At 41.5% G+C, this 21,554-nt stretch overlaps 1 protein-coding gene across 1 annotated transcript in view; it reads right to left on the bottom strand.

The window, feature by feature from the left end:
- Window positions 1-741: 741 nt before the first annotated feature.
- ptgfrnb (prostaglandin F2 receptor inhibitor b) overlaps window positions 742-21,554 on the bottom strand; it is a 56,253-nt gene continuing 35,440 nt past the window's right edge. Inside the window, exons 12-15 of the mRNA XM_032505988.1 lie at window positions 5,941-6,127; window positions 5,708-5,826; window positions 5,140-5,190; window positions 742-3,298 (exon numbers count right to left, since the gene is read on the bottom strand). Of these exons, the coding sequence (XP_032361879.1) occupies window positions 3,186-3,298; window positions 5,140-5,190; window positions 5,708-5,826; window positions 5,941-6,127 (470 nt within the window). The 3' untranslated portion in view covers window positions 742-3,185. The remainder of the gene's footprint in view (window positions 3,299-5,139; window positions 5,191-5,707; window positions 5,827-5,940; window positions 6,128-21,554) is intronic.

The raw sequence follows: 21,554 nt of genomic DNA, 5'->3' as shown, positions 1-21,554 counted from the left end.
TCGTACGCATCGCGATAAAATAAAAAATAAAAAGTAAAAAGGACACTGGGGAATTCTCGCAGTGACATGTTCAGTGGTGTGTGTCAATGCTGTGTGTGTGTGTGTGTACGTGTAAGTGTGTAGGTGTGTGTACATGTGTGTTTACTGTTAAGAGCATTTGGCACGGAGCCCTATTGATCACCTGTGTGAATGCATGCGTGTTAATGATAGTGGTAAAACCCATTTGGAATACCGCAACAGCTCTGACACAGAGAGGCGCACACACACACAGACCTGTGGAGTTGGTTTAAGGAGATGTATAACAGACACATTTCATCAATATTTCTCAAAGTGGGGTTTTAACTGAAGGAACATATCACTTTGTTGTTTTGGTTGTTTCCTATGGCTGATGGCGTTTATGAATTTAAACCGATTGAGCATCATCAATCTGAAATCTTTATGGGTTTGGGCACTGTGTTCTGATTGGATAATAGTTCAAGCTCCTCAAGGCTGCCTGGCCAAGGCCGAATTTGAGGCAGTTTTGTGCACAAAGTCAGATCTCAGTGGGCGACGGATCACTGTATGAATACTGTACTGTAACATCCCACACCAAACACCCCTTATTTCAATCTCAACTTGGAGTGTTTTAGCTCTGAGGGTGAAAAATATGTCCCGAACACAGCTTCACACGAGCAGTGGCCTGGCTACAGCCCGATACCGCTCATAAAGTTCAAATAGCCGCTTAAAATACCTTTTTAAGAAAAAAACTATTTAAAAACATCAAACAAAGCCCTGTCCAAGCCAAGCCGGTAGAGGAGGAAACACAGCCTGGCACTTTTATATTCCAAACCTAACAGGTCTGTTTGGATCCTGCTGGGTTTGGACACACACACACGTCCTCACTTTGTGTTTGCTGGAACTGGGAGTGTGCGTTCACACAGCCAGTCAACGTGATACAACAATTCATTGGTTTGCTATATAAACACCAAAGAGACTCCACAGATGTCAGTTGGGAACAGCTTTCTTTCCTAATCAGCTGGTCGCGTTTATGTTCTACAGACATTTCTTTTTTTTGTTTTTCAGTTTTGGCTGTTAAGTGCCTGGTGAAACTTTTCACTGAAACTCAGTTGGAAAAGGGCCATATCTAGTGTTGCAGTTCAAATCTCTGAAAACCAATTTACTGAAAGTTTTTTTTGGCTAGTAAGCGACAGCTAAGGAACAGTCTGACACTTTCTGAATGTTTTTAGCTTTGAACGAGAAAAAGGGGAACTGCTCACTTGGCTGAACCAAAAGTGATAATTGGGAAATGTTAACTGCCCCTTAAACTCATTGAAATCATGTGGTGATTAAAATAGTTCAACATTTTAGGAAATAAGCTTATTTGCTTCCTTTTTCAGAGACAGATAAGAAGATTTAGAACATGGTTAGCTTAGCTTAGCGTAAAGACTGAATAGAAAACGCTCAAATTCATAAAAAGGACTACCAGCACCTCTAACATGTTTTCTCTGGTTGTTTTAATCTGTATATAAATTGCAATGTTGTTGTACATGCTAGAACTTTTTCTTAAAGAGCAGTTTATTCCTCTGCCCAGGCAAGAAATTGTTACAGCGTTTAATTTCAAAGCGTTTAACGGGTTTCAACATTTTTATTCGTCTATAAATACAACCTACAATATGTTATTCTTGAGCTTTAACGGTGCTGGTGGGTGTTTTTTATTCACTTTGGACAGATCTGGTCTAGCTGTGTCCCTTGTTTCCTGTCTTTATGCTAAGCTAGGCTAACCACATCCTGACTCCAGCTCCTTACTTAAATGCACTGATATGAGATCTTCCCATATTGGAAACAAAGCGAATACGCGCATTTTCCAAAATGTTTCACTATTCCTTTAAAAAACCAAAACTGAGAATCATGCATGATTGTTCAAAAGTCATCGATTTCCTTGCACCAGTGCCCACACAGAGTCATGTCGCTCACATGAACACATGAGAGTCTAGATTAGTGACGGCTAGGTTTAAATACCTGGATGTGTCATGAAAAATGGAACCCAGGAAAAGGCTTGTGTTGCTCCTGAATGACATCAGTCTGTCCTTATAAAAAAAAAAAAAAAACAGTACATGCAACTCTGTCTCACATACTGTAGCACAGCACTCGCACTAACACACACGAGACTCTGGTAAAACAACAGCAGGATACATTTCTGAATATCTATAAAAAGAAGAGTGCTTGCTGTCACCACTTCTAGTGGCAGTTCAAGTGTTGACCTGGCGATATGAACCCAGCACGCCTCTGTTAGTTCAAATATTTGCACCACGTACAGTATATATCTCACACACAAACACACTAACTGCATATGTCATTGTAAAGCTTAAAAATGTCTCTGATTTTAAAATGTCTTAAATTTTTCAAAAAACTAGAGTGGAGAATTAAAAATCTTTCGGTTAAGGTAGGAATACTCTGGGATGGAAGTGCAATACCTCTGGTGTGGAAAGCACGCGGAGCACCACTTTTGTGTTTTCTAGGACCTCTGCGGCCCACATGGACGTGACTTACTACAGGAATAAGTCTCAGGCTGCCTAAACCGCCTAAACTCTGCACATACAAAACAACTTTAGTGACCTAACAGGGATATGTCGAGGCGCAGGCACGCAGCTGAAATGCCACTTCCGTCTCTCCAAGGCTTGAATTTCCCCAAAAAAGGAAAATCCATACGGGGATACGCTTGTGTGCCTGGTTGTTCTTTGCAGGTAGCCTTGGCGTCAGAAAAAAAACAGTAGTCCAGCCTGAGAGCTTCATCTGTTATCCTTTAGTGGTCCTTTTATTCCCAAGTGGCAGTGATGTCTCAGAAGCATCCTGTTCCACACAAATTAAACTCTTGAGTTTCTTGGGTAAAAAAAAAGAAAAAAAAAAAAAAAAAAAAATCACTGGAAGCTCCGCAGATATTAATGGATCTCCATAGAAAAACAAGTCTCATTGGTGCGTTCCCCTGCTCCACCACTGCAGAGCCGAAGAAACCCCGAGCACCCCCCCCAAAGCACTGCGATTGACGAGTCAGGCTTCGGTTTCCAAGGCGATGTGTCGTTTTACTCCCAACGTCCTTCGCATGGAAACAACTGGGTGTCCCAGAAATCGTCTATGGGCGTGTGTCTGTTGTGTGTGTGGTGTTTCCTGTGAGCGCTGCAGTGTGTGGGTGCGGGGGAAAGTGTTTGTCAGTCCATCTCCAGGTCCATGAGTTTGTTGCGGGAGCGCGGAGTGTGTGTGGTGTTGCGGCAGCAGCACTGGGCGCAAACCAGACCTAGGACCAGAGAGAAGAGGCCCACACCTGGAGACACACAAAAAGGTTAAAAATAATTTAAAAAAAAACACAATATATTACCAACACTACTACTACTACTAATCTTACTCATACATTCTATTTCTCCCAATACTACTACTGGCAGAAGAGCTTTTACCATGTTGACAACCGCATGAATTAGGTTTTTAATACTTCTACAGGTAGTACTGTGAGCCTGTCCACCGCAGGAACTTTTCTAATGGCTCAGTAACTTTTGGGGTGAAGTGTGCAGGGCTAAATGTTTGGGAATGCAGCCAAACAAAACCTTTCGGCAACTTCATTCACTCAATAAAAGTGGTAATAGAATCAATATTCCAGGCTATTACAGCTACCAGTTAGCCTAGAAGTCTAGACGCAACCTAGCGGCAGCAAATGTAATTTCCAGCTAGGGTCAGTTGAGCAACTCTACGTTGGCTTGTGAGCAGGAAAAAACGAAATCTGGTCAGGCCAATCACATCGTGTGTAGAGTTGGTGGGCGGGCTTAACATAAGGATGGCAGAGTAGCGCCGGTTCTGCGTGAATTACCTGCTACTTTAAAACAAAGAAGATGGCTGCTGCTGCTGCTGCTGGCGAACAGCGGCCTTTCAAATGGGCTTTGGAAGACTTAAGCAGTGAAGTCATTCTTAAAAAAAGGAAGATTTGGTCTGAGTTTTGCCGACCGGATACGGCAAAAGTTGAATCTATCAACCGGTGTTGCTCTGATTGGTTGTCGCAATAGAGGAAACTTGAAAGAATCATTTATCCCGCCCCTCGGATTGAGCCCTGCCTATGGTGAGTTCTTTATGTGGGTCTGGCTTTTTTTTAGGCTAGCTACTGCTACCGGGCGGCTGTGGCTCAGTGGTAGAGCGGTTGCCTGCCAATTGCAAGGTTGACCCTGCAGTCCCACGTCGAAGTGTCCTTGGGCAAGACACTGAACCCCGAGTTACCCCCGGTGCTGCGCATCGGAGTATAAATGTGTGTGAATGTTTATCTGATGAGCAGGTGGCACCTTGTGCGGCAGCCTCGGCCACAGTGTCTGAATGTGTGTGAATGGTGAATGTTTCCTGTATGATATAAAAGCGCTTTGAGTAGTCGTTAAGACTAGAAAAGCGCTATATAAATACAGCACATTTACAACTACTACTACTCCTTCTACTCAACTATAGTCAACTATAGATGCCTCTAAATAAAGACTTTCCTTACGAATAGCAACTAAGGAGCCTTTTTACAAGATCGGTATCAGTGCCAATTAAGGCATATTTTAGTGGTTGGTATTGGCTATATTAAGCCTAAACAAATTCAGATTCTTGTCTTATTTAAATCCACTGTGCAATAACAATCCCAGCTATCATATATGTGTCCTAAAATAAGCATGAGCTCAGCACTGGCAGCCAGTCAAGCGCCAAGAGTTCCCTCTCGTCTGTCAGCCAGCCGTCTCTGAGAGGATGTCCGCGCTGACAGCACTTTTACAATTCTGCTGCTGCTCTTGGCTAGAAACTCGGTTTGATCTTCGATATTTTGATCATCTAGACATTTACCTCAACATTTCAGTAAAAAAAAAGCTTAAAAAAATAGGCCATAATAGTTTATCATGATAGTGGTCTATGGCAACAGCAACAAATAGATAACGTTCAGTTGTGCTATTGTTTACAAAATGTCCACACAATACACACAATATATTCAACATGGAACAGTATACTGAACAGCCCTTATTTAAGTTTTTTTCTATGTAAAACAGAAATATTGAATAGCAATATCTAAATTAGTAGGCTTAAGCCAACACCTGGCATTTCACCATACACACACACACACACACACACACATGCATGCATGCATGGTGGTTCGGTTACCTATTGAGGCTGCTACTCCGTATAAGAGAGGTAACTTGAGGGAGTCCCACACTGCAGAAGGAGAGACAAAGAGAGCTTTGGTGTTTAATAGGAGCAAATAATGTCAAACAGGGTCTCTGCAGGTTTCAACAGGTTCAATTTCAGCCTTTTTAAAGACCTTTATGAATGAAATTTAAGACCAATATCACAACATAAAAGTACAACGAGATGCAGGGTCACAAAAGTACTTGCAAAGTTAATAAACTTATTCAAATAGAATTATAATCTGACAATTTCCAGCCAATTACATTTGGATGAGTGAAAGAAAGAACTACAACACCACAGAATAAAAAAACCTATGGGTAGCGTTACATGGAAGTAGGGAAATTAAGACTCGTTTAAAATTATTGAAGACCTAGAACACAATATTAAAATTTAAGACTTTTAAAGGCATAAAATTTGGATTTTGAAATGTTACTTTTTTTTTTTAGACTTTTTAAGACCCCGCGGGCACCCTGCCCAAGACAGACAGCATATTCACTTGAGGATTAAAGTAGACATTAGTTTTAAAATGAAGCGGTTATCCCACCAGCAAATCGGACTGTAAGGAAGACTCGAGGGGATGTCAGCCCTCCGGCTTGAGTCCAGGCTCCCGTTGAGGCCGACAGGTACCAGGGGGTGGCGACACAGTGATACTCCCCACTGTCACTGGGAACCACAGAGCACACGCAAACACATAGTAAGTCTCATATAAAATGCTTTTGTGAAGAAGAAAGCATGTTTGCCAAGGACCCACCCCTGTTTACCCATAACTGCGCTCACCTGTCCTGAGTGCCATGGATGTTCAACATGTAGGTGTGTGTGTCTTTGCGCTCTATTGAAATGTCACTGGATGAGTTGCGAACGTCTTTCGTCACAACGCCGAAGCGGTCGACGCTGGCCACCTCGGTCGTCGTCTCTCCGCCGCGCAGCCTGGTGAAAAACCAGTGCACCTCATAGGCCAGGTCATCTGAGAGAGAGAGAGAGAGGAGAGAGAGAGAGAGAGAGGAGAGAGAGAGAGAGAGAGAGAGAGAGAGAGAGAGAGAGAGAGAGAGAGAGAGAGAGAGAGAGAGAGAGAGAGAGAGAGAGAGAGAGAGGAGAGAGAGAAGAGGCGAGCAGTTTAAGTAAAGCTGTTATAGGTTTGAAAACAAACCAAAAGTCTATAAAATGCAGAAATAATCAATCAATCAATCAATCAATCCTAAGCACCACCTCTTTTCGTCAAAGCACCAATCACAGCTGGGCGATGGATGCCCTTTGACATCTTTCCATATTTTCAGCTGCCCAGTGCCTTTAGTTACACTATATGTTACAATCTACAAATGCAGCGTAAAGATGGTGAAAAGATGTACCTGTGGAATGTGCAACCGCGTTGTTTTACATAAAAAATTCTAAAAACATTCAAAAACGAGTCCGCTCAAAACGAGTCAGCTGGGTAGCGCTAGTCGGCTGGAAATGAAAAATATGCCTTGGTCCAACTCTGTGTGAAATCAAGGACGCAACCTGCCACCGTTATCACTGTAAACTGCACGTGTGTTATTCATATATCCTATAGTCCAAAGTTAGGAGTGTATAAAGGCGATCAGTACCATCACCGAGGACACCTGCGTCAATTATAAAAGGGATATTAGAGACACATTTTCCATTTTTAAATCCCATGACAAGGTATCATCACTTCCTTAATGAAATATATTCAAAGTCAGTAAGGGGGTCAACCTTCATTGTGAACCACGGGGCTGTTTGTTACAGGGCAGTTTGATTGGACGGGTAGAAAGGGGACGCCTGTTGAAAGAGTTGCCATAACTTCATCGGTTGAACTTTTCAGTTGCTCCCACTTGTGCAGGATTACATCATCACTGAGGAGGCGCAGTTTTTCCTGGAAGCGCAAGCGCCCATTTCGTCGAGTCTGTTTGTAACCATCTTAAGCTAACATTTACTTTAGTAATAGCCTGCCTGCAATTAGAAATGGTAAACTACTTACTGTGTCATTTAGAGCACTTAAACCACCTTACACAGAATGACTGATGTTGCATTAACACGTTTTCACATGTGATGTGACTGCAAGTATAAACAGAGAAGAGTTACTGTACTTATTACAATACGGAGATGGAGGGAGGGAGTGTTATTTTTTGGATGGATTTACAATGCAGCCCCGATTTTACTAGGATGACTACAGAAGATAAGAGGATAACAGATTAAAAAAAAACAGGAGAACGACTCCATTATCACCACATTTAAAAACACACAACCGGCTGCTGTTCCTTCTAGTGCAAAAAAAGATTTAAATAAAAGGTAGAGCGTAGGACACGCGACAGAAAAAGGAGGATAGTGATGAAAAAAGAAAGAAAACAGAGACAAGAGAGAATTTGTGAGAATAGATGTAATCTATGGAAAAGCAGGGCGAGCAAGATGTAGAGAGAGAGAAAGAGGGAGAGAGAGAGAAAGAGGGAGAGAGAGAGACAGAAAAGCACAAACTAGTCATTAGTCTGTCAGGGAGAGAGGGACTATCAGTACTGTACCTCCCACACACACGCACACACGCACGCACACACGCACGCACGCACGCACGCACGCGCAGGCTTCTTGATGATGAAAACATGTTGGAAGTGATGCACGCACGCACAATAAAAGCCCCATTCAGCCTGAGTCATCCTCTGTCATTTAGGAGACAAATAGAGGATACAGATGAAAAAAAAAAAAAGTACATTTGCGAACAACAACATGAAAAAAAAAATAATGAAAACAATTACGGCAAAAAAAAAAAAAAAAAAAAAAAAAAAAAGAGTCAACAATGAGAGCTGGAGAAATGAGGAGGAAGAAAGAAGGGAACATAATGAAGAGAAAGAGCGAGGAGAGGAGGAGAGGGGTGAACTCACCCACAGCAGAGTAATGAATCACATCTCAATTTCTCTCTCCCCTAATGGTTTTAATATTCAAGTACTACATCATTAAAACTCAGTGGTAGTAGCAGCAGCAGCAGCAATACCACTAGCCGTGGTTTCAGTTTAGCGTCCTGTGGTCTTTATATTGATCGTTATCTGAAAACTTTACCACTGAAGTCCTGACTCCAGAGCGAGATATCTTGGTGCCTATTGGCCCAGTTGTTATTACGTTCTGCTGTAGGTATTCCCCGTCTCAAGGTGATTATTTTAGGTGACCTCGGACTCTTCCTCGACAAAACTTTCTTGAAATGTCCTTGCACTAGTCAGATTTGATGTAATTTGTTTTTATTTCTAGTGCATAATTTTATAAGTAGACCTACAGTGCACTGATAAGTACATCCACTTAGTAAATAAAATATATTTCTATTTACAAGTCTTTTTTTTTTTTTTTTAAGAGCTTTTTTGGCTTTTTCCGCCTTTAATGGACAAGACAGCTAGGTGACAAAGGAGGGATAGAGAGGGGGAAGACATGCAGGAAATTGTCACAGGACGGACTCGAACCCTGGACCTCTGCGTTGAGGCAAAATCCTCCACGTGTGCGTGCGCCTGCTCTCCCCACTGTTCCGACCCGGCCATCATTTATACGTCATTTTAACTGCTGCATGATTTATTATAAAAACATTGTTGCTGTTCAATTTAAGCCATGTATTATTGGATAATATTTGTACTTAAGTAGATGCATATTACGACATAATCGTGCATTAGTGTCAGTGTTTAAAATGTAGACAGAAATAACGCCAATATTTCAGATTTCTAAGGTAAATTTTGGAACTAATCAAGTTCTCAAATGGAAAGTACCTCGGCTCCTAATCGCCACTAGAAATCATAAAGAGCTTCCCTCCACATGGTTAAATCTGACTAAATTGACAGTGACGAGGATGGTGGTGATGAAGATGCATTAGGACAGTGTGGAGAGGGGGCAGCATTTTTTTTTTTTTTTTTTGCACAAAGTAAAGTAGCCCAGCGCTCCATCCACCCAGAGAGGAGGAAACAGGAGATGACACAGAGTGAAGGGGGTGAATGGGGCAACTGACCCCCTTACACACACCCACACACACACACACACAGAACCCAGTTGGTCATGTATGTCTTCAACCGCGATTAAATCGACAGACAGAAAATGAATTGGTAACTATTATGATAGTCAACTCGAACTGCCCCGCTGAATACACGCGTGTGACATGCATCACTCTCCGTATCATTTACCAAACACACCCATCAATTTGGTGGTCTATTTAAGCTGCACAATTTCCTCATGTCTGCTTGTCAACGCTGCTGCTGCCCTGCACCGGTATCGCTGCCTGCTCATTCAGCCCCGGCATCCACCTGCAAGCTCCGGCCGAGGGGGGGGGGGAACTACTTCATCATCACTCCCCAATATCTCATGCAAACGAAATCTGCGGGGAGTGATGAGGTCGGAGAAGGGCCGCCAAACAACAAACGTTCTCCTGTTATAATAAACATTTCAAAATTGAGTTGTCTGACTGAAATCATTTGAAGGCAATTTTGAGGCAGAAATGGCGAACATCTGATGGTTCTAGCTACTTTGTCCTTCTCTTACATTACATTAAATTAGCTTTTGGACTGTTGGCCGGACAAAAACAACAACCTAAAGACAAGACGCTTGGATTAAAATGGAAATAACTCTCCCACACTTTTGCTCTAGGTAATAATAAATCTTTTTAAGCAAGTAAATATGTCATTTCATTGTGTCTTCATGGTGACTGTGGATTATGATAGAAGACTGGTGAAATGTTACCCGTCGTTGCCATCGTCGCTCTTGGAGACAGAGGTCTTGAACTCTTGATTTTCACTAACCATTTTTTGCTTCAAACATTGACACCATTTAGGGTTAAGAAGAAGCATTTCAATCTGTTTTCTTGACAGACATATTGTCCACATATGAGGCTTTGCCTCAGCGTGAGCCTTCACTGAGACCCTCTGCATGGGCGGGTTGAAGGCTTTTCTCCCAGTAAGGACCCGTCCAACAAACCAGACCCATCTGTCAGTCAGGACTCCTATCTTTACGTGCTTCACTTAAAGAAAAGCAGGCCGAGTTCATGGGCTAGATGAAGGATGGGTATGATAAGAATGATGATCTCTCGGGATGTGGACTCAATGTGACCTGATGTGAGGATCACGTCCTGAATGTCCTGTCCACTGGCAGTTGTGAGTGATGGACAAGATGGATTACAACAGGAAAAGTTCAAAGGAAGGAACATATTGAAAGACATACTGTCAACATAGTTGACAGTATGTCTTTCATCACTAAAATCTACCAGTGTTGCTTATCACACTTTGTTGCAAAAAGTTCAATGAATACCCATCTATATTTTTCACAGAGACAATATTAAAATTAAAACTTTATGACAACAGTTGCCAATAATGTTCTTGTAGATTAACTTATCAATTGACTGACTTGTGGAGCATAGTTCAAATGATTTCAATGCAACGGTTTGCTTGTTTACAACCTGTTATCCTAGCAGTCATGTTCCAAGATCTCAGTCCCTCATCTCTGTTAAACAATTAAAATATTTAATTGCGATCAATTGCACTAATGTCATAGTTAACTCACAATTAATCTTGCGCTTGCCATCCATTCAAAACCCAAGTGTGTTGGGCGTGCCCGTTGTTTTGTTTCCGGTCTAGCTAGATCCGGTGTGGTGTTGTGGTTTTACTAACATTACTAGTTGTTGCAACAGCATGTGGAAAAAAAACTGCAAAGTTTCCTAGGCCCAAAAAAAAAACGTTAATCTTGCGATAAAAAAAATTGACGCCATTAAAATGGGTTTGCGTTAACGCCGTTAATAACGTATTACACTGACAGCACTAGTGATAACATAAGTAAACAACTGCAATAAACCAAAGTTATCTATTAATAGACTTTTGAATTTTATTCTCTGCATTGTTGGTAAAGTTGCGTTTTCATTTGAATATGATGCTTTGTATTGACAGGATGTATGACTATAACTATTTTAATCCTAAGGACTATATTCTTGTATAATGGCATCATTTAAAAACTGCCTTGCTGACAGTTAAAAGATGTGTGTGTTTCTCTGATAACACCGGGTTGGTGTCTGACATCGCCGTTAATGATCAAAGACACATTTTGCATAATTCGGCAGGACTGACGCGTGAACTCTGGTTGCTTGTTTCAGAGACGCCACCCGTCTTTGAGGAACGGAGCTATAATTAGAAAGCCTCCGCTTTCTCACAGTTAGCCTGCATCCTTTACTTTCTTTGTTCTTGACGGCAGAGAGGACGGAGAACGTGGAGAGGGAAGGAGGGAGGGAAATGGGATTTGAAAATACTTAGTGACTGAGGAGCTTATTTTGTTTATCACATAGCCAGAAATCAACAGCAAGAGGCCCTCAGCAATGTGGACACATCTCAAGCTTTGGAGAGCACATGGTATCACCAGAGACCCCCCCCCCCCCCCCCCCACCCGCCCCACCCCTTCATGGGAGGTGCGAGAGGAGTATTTGATCCCCCACCAGCAGGCTGACGCACAGCTTCTTTCCCACAGCTGTTCCTCTGTTGAATGCAGACTCTGACCCCCCCGTCCCCCCCACACTTGATAAGCTATAGTTTACACTGCTATACTGCACAGCTACCCTGTATACACAGAGGGAACAGAAAAGTGTGTTACATAAGCAGATGCAACCATTTCCACAATGTATGTGCATGTAAACAGAATATCGAGCATGCACTAAAGGGGGATCAGAGGCTTGTGGTTTTTTTGATAAACACAAAATCAAGAAGGCCCCTTGTCACGTGAATGTGGGGTCATCATTGGTCCACAATATATGACACTGAACATCACAACCTAAACAGGCCTCAGTAACTTCAAAATCTACTTCCGTCACTTCCCGTGCGTACAACTGAGTGCAACATCATGAATGATTTGGAGGAGACACTGTCCAGCGATTGCGCTGTTATTCCCATTTCCATGATTTGTTGCATCCAGACCGCAAAGACACACAAAATACCTTGGAGGGAAACTGGTTAGCAGGCCAATTTGCCTCTAATCTGGGGCTTTTGTACCTTGGAAATCCAGAGAGAAAGCACAATTTGAATTTGCATCGAGTAATGCTGCTCATTAACAATGCCCTTGTAGCCGAGCGGCACCAATCACATCGCTGTATCTGATGTAGGCGGGGCCAGAGGCGAGCTAAACAGATGACCACAGTTTAATCTACCAGTTAGCTCCGCTGGTAGCTAAGCGTATGGGGCTCTGGATACGTCACCCCGTGTTGTTGTGATTGGTCGTAGTGTTATCCATTTGCGTGCAGTGAGATTTTCAAATGCACGCTTGGTGCCGCCCCACGAGACGGCCGACTTTCATTACTCGATGCCAGACCCTTGATCTTTTGGATTGGGCCTGGATTTCCAGGCTTGGGCTTCTGTAGGGGAGCTCCAAAAACTGTCAGGGAGTGGAACATCAGCGCTAAAGTCGTGTGAGGGAAATAGGCATTACAAGCTGTGAGGCTCTCCCGTCCATGGTAATCCCAGGTAATTGCAGTGGGGTCACAACCAGGCAATTAGTAGAAAGCAACATTGTTGTCTGCTTTTATGAATCCTGAATAATGCTTGAAGGGTGCGTTACTGAATAAACTCAATCAATCAATCAACGTTCCATAAAACGTTCCATAAAAGAAAAACGTCTGGGCCTTTGCACTTATACAAAAATCTAATTCTGTGAGAAATTGGATTCAACAAACCAGCTAGCTATGGCCCAGAGGAATAAGCTACATCAGGCTAACAGGTGGTGTTTTCGTGGGATTTGTTGACAAGAGGAACAAATACATAATATCACAAGACTTCTACTAAGTTTGAATTGGTCATGTTCAATAACCGCAGGAAAAATGAAAGTTTGTGCAGGTGTAATGAGCTGAGCAGCCAGCTGATGGTCAGAACGTCAGAAAGATGTTAGCATCAATACCAGTAGCGCCGTTTTAGGGGGTGAAGCAGCTTCAACAAGCAGAAGGAAGGGAGATCCCGGTGGCTGGATGGCTGAGGAGGAACTTCAGTGTATCTCTAATAGAATATCTGGCTCCGGTCTGGGCTAATTAAACTAAAATGGCTGTCTGTGGAAATGAAGACAGTCTGATTGGATTTCTCTGGATTAATCCCTTGAGGAGAGTCCAAAGCGTACCACACACACACACACACAGACACACACACAACTGACAATTACCACCAGTGCTTCTAATTAATCTGTGTTCTCTGCTCCATAAAACAGGACAGCACTGGTTGAGAGGAATACTAAACACTATAAAAACACTATTTAGCCTCACAGAAACAAAAAGCCACTGGGAAGCAAAGTCCCCTCTTACTCGCTGCATGCTTAATAAGACCTCCAGTAAATGAATGCAAATTTTTATTTGATACCTGGCATGTTTAACTTGCAGATGCCCTCTGAATACAGGAAATGAATACATGAGTTAAAACTGAAGCGGGTCTCATCAAAACTTAGTATTGTATGCAACATAAAAAAGCTATGTATAAAGGCTCTAGGCTGCCATCCACATTATTGTAGGGCCGCGTAACTCAATGTTATACAATCTATGTAGTGAGGCGTCCCTGCTCCGTCTCTCTTTAAGTTCAGGGGTCCTTGGCATAAAAAAACACATGTGTTTTGAACAACTGAAAGAGTATGATTGGTTGCATAAGATGAATGAGAGTGCCCTGTGGATTTCCCTACACAATGACAGGTCCTCATTCCCAGAATAGAATAGTGACTAGAGGACAAAGATTTGAAGGAAAAAATAGCATTGAAATTGTAAATTTGTTAAGAGTGAAAAAAAGATATCAGGTATCAGATAGCTTAAGTAAAATAAACACGGCTATATCTATTTTTTTTTTTTATCTTCTTTTTTTAAACATTTGACATTTTGACACCTATAGTAATCAAAGCCTGTTGTTGGACCTTGTGACAATCACCTGGGGTTTCTCATCGACTTCCACTATAAACTGAAACAGAAGAAGCCCCTGAGTGCAGTCCTATTGTCGTTAAAAAATGCCGTCTTCCCAGTCTGATCACACTGAAATCTGCCATTTCTGAGGATTCCTTTAAAGCTGCATTTTGGTTTAACTGGGAGAGCTAATGGAGTGAAAACGATGGCCCTGCCTCTGCTGTTTAGGACTATCTGCTCAACATTTTCAATTTGTGTTTTACTGTCCTTTCTTCTCCTCTCTTCCAGTCTTGCTTTTATGCCCCTCTTCCATCTCACGCTTTATGTTTGGTTAGCCATCGTTTGCTCTCGTTTTTCCACTACAGTATAGGGAGACAGTGTTTGATGTTTTCAGTCAAGACTCTTCTTTTGCTTCAGCTGAACACCTGATTTTTTTTTTTTGTTGCAGTCATCGAGAGGCCGCTGAATACTAGAAAGGATTTTGTTGATGACAGATGAATAAAATGACTACTGAATAACATGAAACTTTTATCTAGATGGTTTTTTTTCCCCATCACGTCTCTGTACTTGAAGAACTGCAAAATGGTATTTTTTTTAAAACTATATATCTCTCTAGTGTATAACTGGAAAAACTAAATTAGATTTGATCATTTTTATAAATTCACTTGGATTCAAGTTAGTGAGAAAATGTTGCTCAAACATAAATGGGGAGTTTGCACCAAACACTGTTACTTTATTCTACTGCTGTACAACTTTCTTATTGGCTATATTAGCCCTAATACGTAACATCTACATCTTACATCTTATAACTTATTCCCTGTTACATGATGTTCTTATTCAGTCAGTCAGTTTATAGGTTATTATTATGTTTATATTTTATAGTCATAGTCAATATTTGATCATGATCAACTGCACTGTTCAATCCCTGCACTGTTCACTTTTGCCCTATCTTGACTACACACAGTCAACAATAATAATAAAACCCTATCATGGACATTGCATTTCTTTAAGTAATTTTTAATTTTTTAATTTTATTTGTATGTATGTGTGATATACTGTATGTGTGTATATGTATGATATATGTGTATATTTGTGTTTGTTGTGTTATGGTTGTCTTGCTACTGGATGCCTAAAATTTCCTCTGGGATGAGTAAAGTATCTATCTATCTATCTATCTATCTATCTATCCATCTCTAGCTTTATTACTGCTGCTTAATAAACTGGGGACACACGGTCATATAATATAATATGATCAGCTGTTATTAGTTCACCAAAAACCGTTAAGGGAGTCTTTCTGTCATCCTCTCCCATCCCCTCAGCACTTCATATTCTTAACTGTCCGTCCTCTCGGTCCAACAGCGCTTTGCATTCTATCTTCTCCTCGTCCCTCTCTTCAGGAAACTTTGCATGCTGTTCTCGAGCCACTCTTCATCCATTTACTGCCTCCTCTATTCACACTCTTCCACTCTTGCTCACTTTAACAATCTGTTTAGCTCCCTCTACTTTTCCCCTATTCACTCCCACCTTCTCTCCCTCTCTCTCCATCTCGCCGTCTATTCTTCCTCTACCTCGTTCTGTCTCCCCGGATGGCTAACGGAGCGTGAGATTGGCTAATTAACGGCTGCCTGTCGGCCCTGCAAAGACAGCTGGGTAATTTGGTGGAGAGTGGAGAGAGGAGAGACTGTGGAGGAAATGAGGAGTAGAGGAGCCAAAAGAGGAGAGAAGGATGTATCATTAAACTTACCACACAGAGTTATTCTTAAATATGGTTCACGTTGCCAGGTGTGTGGCAAATTCACAAAAATCGACATAACTGACATTATAGTCCTGGTTACGATGCATGTTATTTGCATGGCAACCATTACTGAATGCCATACTCGAGGTGGCAAAGCTTGCCTGGAAAAAGGGATGCTGAGGATGCAGGAAAATCTGAACAAGGTCCATATAACAATGTCAGCCGGCAGTAGACTTTCATATTTAGGCTAGTTGGGGGCAGCGAAGCGAGCTGTAAACAACATTGACATACTGTATTACTACGAGTCCTGTTTTTGTCCACCTGATGAAATGAGGTCCAAAATTCACTCTCCTTGTAGTTCTGTTTTGGTCCACACCAACTCCTGAACAAATTAGCTGGTTCTTTAGCTGCCTGATGCTCCACTGGGTTCACCAGCTAGTCACTAACTTTACCAATCAGCTGTTTATTATCTGCGGGTTATTGTCTCCCTCTCTGCCAGGTCGTGCCACATGGCATTCAATAAAGCTGATAGTGAAGACATTGGACTGTTATCTTTGCTTTTAGCAACTCACTGCCACTGTTTTGAAGTTTAAAAAAAAAGATGGATGCAAATGTGACAGCTTGGATTTCTACATCAGTTAGGGTCTTTAACACGTCTTTCATTGACATTAAACTACACTACCGGTCAAAAGTTTGGGGTCACTTACAAATTTCCATGCCACTCCATTATAGACACAATACCAGCTGATCTGAGTGGGGGGCTGATCTTTAATGCAATATCTACATTGCCCATTATCAGCAACCATTTATCCAATGTTCCAGAGGCACATTCTGTTTACTAATCTGATATCATTTTAAAAAACTAACTGAGAAAACACTGGAGAATCCTTTTGCAATTATGTCAGCACATAATGTAATATGAAAACTGCTGACCGGGTTAAAAAAACCAATGCAACTGATCTCAGCTGGTATTCTGTCTATAATGGAGTGCAATGGAAATTTCTAAGTGACCCCAAACTTTTGACCGGTAGTGTACATCTATAAAACGTTCAGAAAAAAAACCCCATACTGGCTGTCTTTAAATATCCAACAATTAAGTCTTTAACACATCTTTAATCGACGTCCAGAAAAGACGAAGAAAAACTTAATTCTGGCTCCACAGACGACGTCTTCTGGAGGTCATAAATAATTTTCTAAGCAGCTTTTTTGCTCCATTTCATATTATTGTGATCTCTGCTTGAAAGTTGTGTTTACTTGATAAGTTCCTTAAACACCACTGTTAACACAGAATCTAAATCATCTTGATAGACAGTAAAACTGCCTTGATTCCCTACGCTAAAGTGTCTCTGTGTGTGTGAACAAGTGAAGTACAGAGATTGATTTTTCTCCCAGGGGGACCAGAGTGCTAAGCTGTTATTTAAACAAAAGAATTCCAGAACAGAAAAAAAAAACAGCGATATGTGAAAAAAGACCCAAACTGTCACAGCTTCAGTGCTTTGGTGGTGGTGTCATCTCACTACCTTCGAATTAAGTATGCAGTCTCTCAGAACCACACAGTCCCACGACTGCAACGCCATGCCAGTCATTCCGATGGTTATGGTTGCTGTGTGTCCGCATGCAGCAGCACGCTGAGATAACACATCATAGCAAAACAACACAAGGCCAAACAGACAGCGCCTCAAACGCGCCATGCTGAAAACATAGCTGAAACAGCATAAGATTGGACAAACTGAACACAAACTTTAACTTTAATGACTGCAACAACAACGATTCCAATGATCACAAACTGGGGAAGAAAAGAACATCCAGTCGTCACTAAATGATACATTTATATTCAATTCTGATCAGAGGTGGGTAGTAACGAGTTACATTTACTCCGTTACATTTACTTGACTAAGTTTTTGAAAAAAATTGTACTTCTAGGAGTAGTTTTAATTCACTATACTTTTACTTGTACTTGAGTAGATTAGTGAAGAAGAAACTGTACTCTTACTCCGCTACATTAGGCTACAAGGAGCTCGTTACTTTTCTTTTTACCTCTTTGGTATTCTACGCGTCATTGTTTTTACCCCAGCGTACGTCTCATTTTAATGTTTTATTTTGACAGAGAGAGAGAGAGTCTTCCGCTGAAGGCTCTACCACGTGACTGTGCTTAACCAATCACACGTCGTTGTGCAGTCACGTGACCATACTCTCTTCAGCAGCGGGACGGGTTAGCTTTACAGTCGTAGCAAAGCGAAGACGTCAGAATCAAACGTCGCCAAGGCAACGCAGACCAGGAGGACCCCCCCCCCCCCCGGCCTCATAGTGAAAGCGTGGTTACCTTAGGAAAAGTGCGAAACAGCAGCTACATTGTGCGGCGTTTAGTGTTGACCAAAACAAACGGACATGTGAGCGTTCAACAACTCAACATCTAACCTGAGGAGACGTAGCGGTAGTTTCGGTTTTTGCTGTGGAGAGGTGGATCTTTGTCTTTTAGATTACATACAGAATGTTTTACACATGCAGCATCCATCCTAATTTACCCTATTTTGTAATTAATAAATTAATTTTAATTTATTTTTATTGATTGGATGAACTATAATTTGCCTAAAGATGATTATTTTGTATTTTTGTCGGTCTGATTGATCCTTGTGTTAATAAATCAGACGTTACTCAACAGTTACTCACTACTTGAGTAGTTTTTTTATCAAGCACTTTTTTACTCTTACTCAAGTAATTATTTGGATGACTACTTTTACTTGAGTCATATTATTCTGAAGTAACAGTACTTTTACTTGAGTACAATTTTTGGCTACTCTACCCACCTCTGATTCTGATGTCAATATCGTCGCTGTTGGGAAATCTCCAGAAAGGAAGTGAGGAAAGGCTACGATTGAAGCCTGAAAGTGAATTAAAAGCCACAGATCATGTCTGAAGCTCTCCCGGGGACACACCACATCGCCATTACCTACCAACTGCTGCAGGGGGGTATCAATGTGTGAAACTGTGCAATTTACACATAAACTACATTAAAAGTCTAAAACCCAGCATGAACTCTCTAGAAGCTAGACTGTTCAATACAAGCAACAATACGCAAGTGTTGGACGGATACACTGATGAGTTGGCTGCTCTTAGAGCCTTAACAGGACCAGAGCCTACAGCCATGCTGTTGTAGCAGCTCTGTGAGGCTGTACAGACACAGACAGAGAGACCAGCCCACTCTATGCCAAGGCCTTGCTGCTAGTGGGGCAAATCCTGGCAATACTGTAATTAGTAACACAATGAGAAAGTGAGCGCGGCTCTAAAAGAGATAAATGATCGCTTAAGGTATTCTTATAGACGTCCCCGCAGCATTGCACAGGTTCTATGTAGTCTCTTTAATCTGGTATCTCTACAAAGGGTTCATGCAAAAAACACACAAACACACACACACGATGGATGCAAATGTGGACAGTTGAGATATACACACACGCACACATTTACCTAAGTCAACAACTTCAAAAATAAAAGGCAGCACAGTAAATATGATCACCAACTGACTGAGCGGTGAGAAATAATAAGGAATATTTTGTGTGAGGGTGTTTCGCCGTGCCTATCATCATAACAAGCTCCAACAGGAGAGCCGTTTCCAGCCATTGCTAAGGAATGACACACACACACACACACACACACACACAACACACACACAATGTTCAGATTGCAAGTCACTACAGTTATACCAGTTGAGTAATATTAGCTGTGACATATACAGTGTTCAAACACGTATTGACGTGTGTATTGCTTTACAAATAATTGGTTGATTAGTTATCAGCGCACCTGTGTAGCCCATTGTTTCGACACAATGGGACAAGAAGGGAACTTCAGGATATGACTAAAAAAAGGTTGAGTGTGTATAGTACAAGAAGACCTGAGGCAGTGGGGGTTCGGCCGTCACACAGAGCCAACGTAAGCGCCACACCTTTGTTGATGCATGTCACTCGATACCAGTTTGGTAATTGGTCCGTTACACTCTGTCATTCACGCTCGTGACACTGGCAGTTACTTCATCTACTATGAATGGATTCCACTAAAAAGTAGCCAAAGCTTGATATATGTGATACCTCCATTATTGAAAATAATGAGTATTCAAAAAAAGAAAAAAGAAATAAAAGTCCTCAATGAATTGCACTACTTTGTCAGGCTACAGTATGCTCCTGAACAGCACTTAGTTTCAGCTTACCTTGAAACCTGATCTCACACACACACACACACACACACACACACACACACACACCACACACACACACACACACACACACACACACACACACACACACACACACACACACACACACACACACACACACACACACACACACACACACACACACACACACACACACACACACACACACTAATGAAGAGGTTAAAATAATAGAACCGCGTACTGTAAAGGGTCATTTCACCCTGAACACACCAGAATACACCTCTAGCTGGAATATATTTAGTGTCAATATTCTGCATAGGCGTTAATATATCCGTCTCTCAATCTTGTGCTGCCACACAATAAAAAGTCACATTTGAAAAAATCAGCATGAACATGTCTTTCATAATAATTGGTGACTGACTACAGTATTAATATTAGGAGGATAGGTAATGTCTAATGTATGAACATTAAGTTTTATGTTGTTGGCCTCCAGACAGTTGTGCACTAAAGCAGAAATGAAAACCAATAGAATGAAGTAAATTGCTAGGGGCAAGAATGACCAGAGGCCCCACGATACAATGCTATCACGATACTTATGTCACAGTTTAATAATATTGCGATTTTAAACATTGTGATATTCTGCAAAATATTGCGATTTATTACCTTTTCTTTCAAATGATGTCTTCAAAAGGAAAACTTTATCGACATCCGTTTTGTCTAAAAAGGTAAATTTCTCTGTCTGATCATCTCTCTTCAGTTGTTTTTGCTGCTAAATGGGATTGTCACGCAGACAAATTGAACAACACATATGTCATAAAAGATCAATACTTGGCATCTGGGTTTTGAAAGAGTATTGTGCCAGAAAATTTTGCAAATACTATGCTTTACTAGTATGATTTCTAAAAAACACTGTGTCCACTGCCAACAATAATAATACAGTATATGAATACATGCTACTCCAGTCCTTTTATCCTTCCTTCCCATAGCGAACACTAGGGGTGTGCAAAAAAAATCTATTCTTTTTTTTTTTTGCTAAGGTGTGTATACTATCACATGGGAAAAGTAACTACATTTACATACTGTGAATCTTTTTTCTTTTTGAAACTAACTTGATTTTGAAACTAATCTTGAGCCTAAAATTCAATTTCGAATTGTGACATTTCCGGAACAGTGCACCCCTAGCGAACACATCCCCGGGTACCTTCCCTATCAGCTGTGGTGCTGAGTGGGGATTTCCTCCCATGATGCAGCTGTCTGTGGGAGCACGCTCCCCGACCACCAACCCACCGATCCCTGCGGCGCTCCACTGCTGCGAGTCAACATTTATCTTTATGCATGCGGATGCATTACATGCACACATGCATTCCTGTGAGCACACAGGTGCAAAGAAACGTGTTCACTTCACATGGCACTGCTTGGGTTTGCTTTTTTACCCCCCCCCCCCACCCAAGTGTTGCGTGGTACACTGCACATGGTAAAGAAGGGCCCGAGTTTTAATTCACAACATTTCAGAAAAGAAATGTATCTCCCTCTGAAATGCACAATAATAAACTGCACAATAATACTCAAGATATGTTGGTCTAGATCACGGTGCTGGCCAACTGGCCAACAATCTTATGTTTGTTTTTATCCCTAAT

Source organism: Etheostoma spectabile, chromosome 24, assembly GCF_008692095.1.
Source record: "Etheostoma spectabile isolate EspeVRDwgs_2016 chromosome 24, UIUC_Espe_1.0, whole genome shotgun sequence".
NCBI classification, from domain to species: domain Eukaryota; kingdom Metazoa; phylum Chordata; class Actinopteri; order Perciformes; family Percidae; genus Etheostoma; species Etheostoma spectabile.
This window is presented reverse-complemented; position numbering and strand designations above follow the sequence as displayed.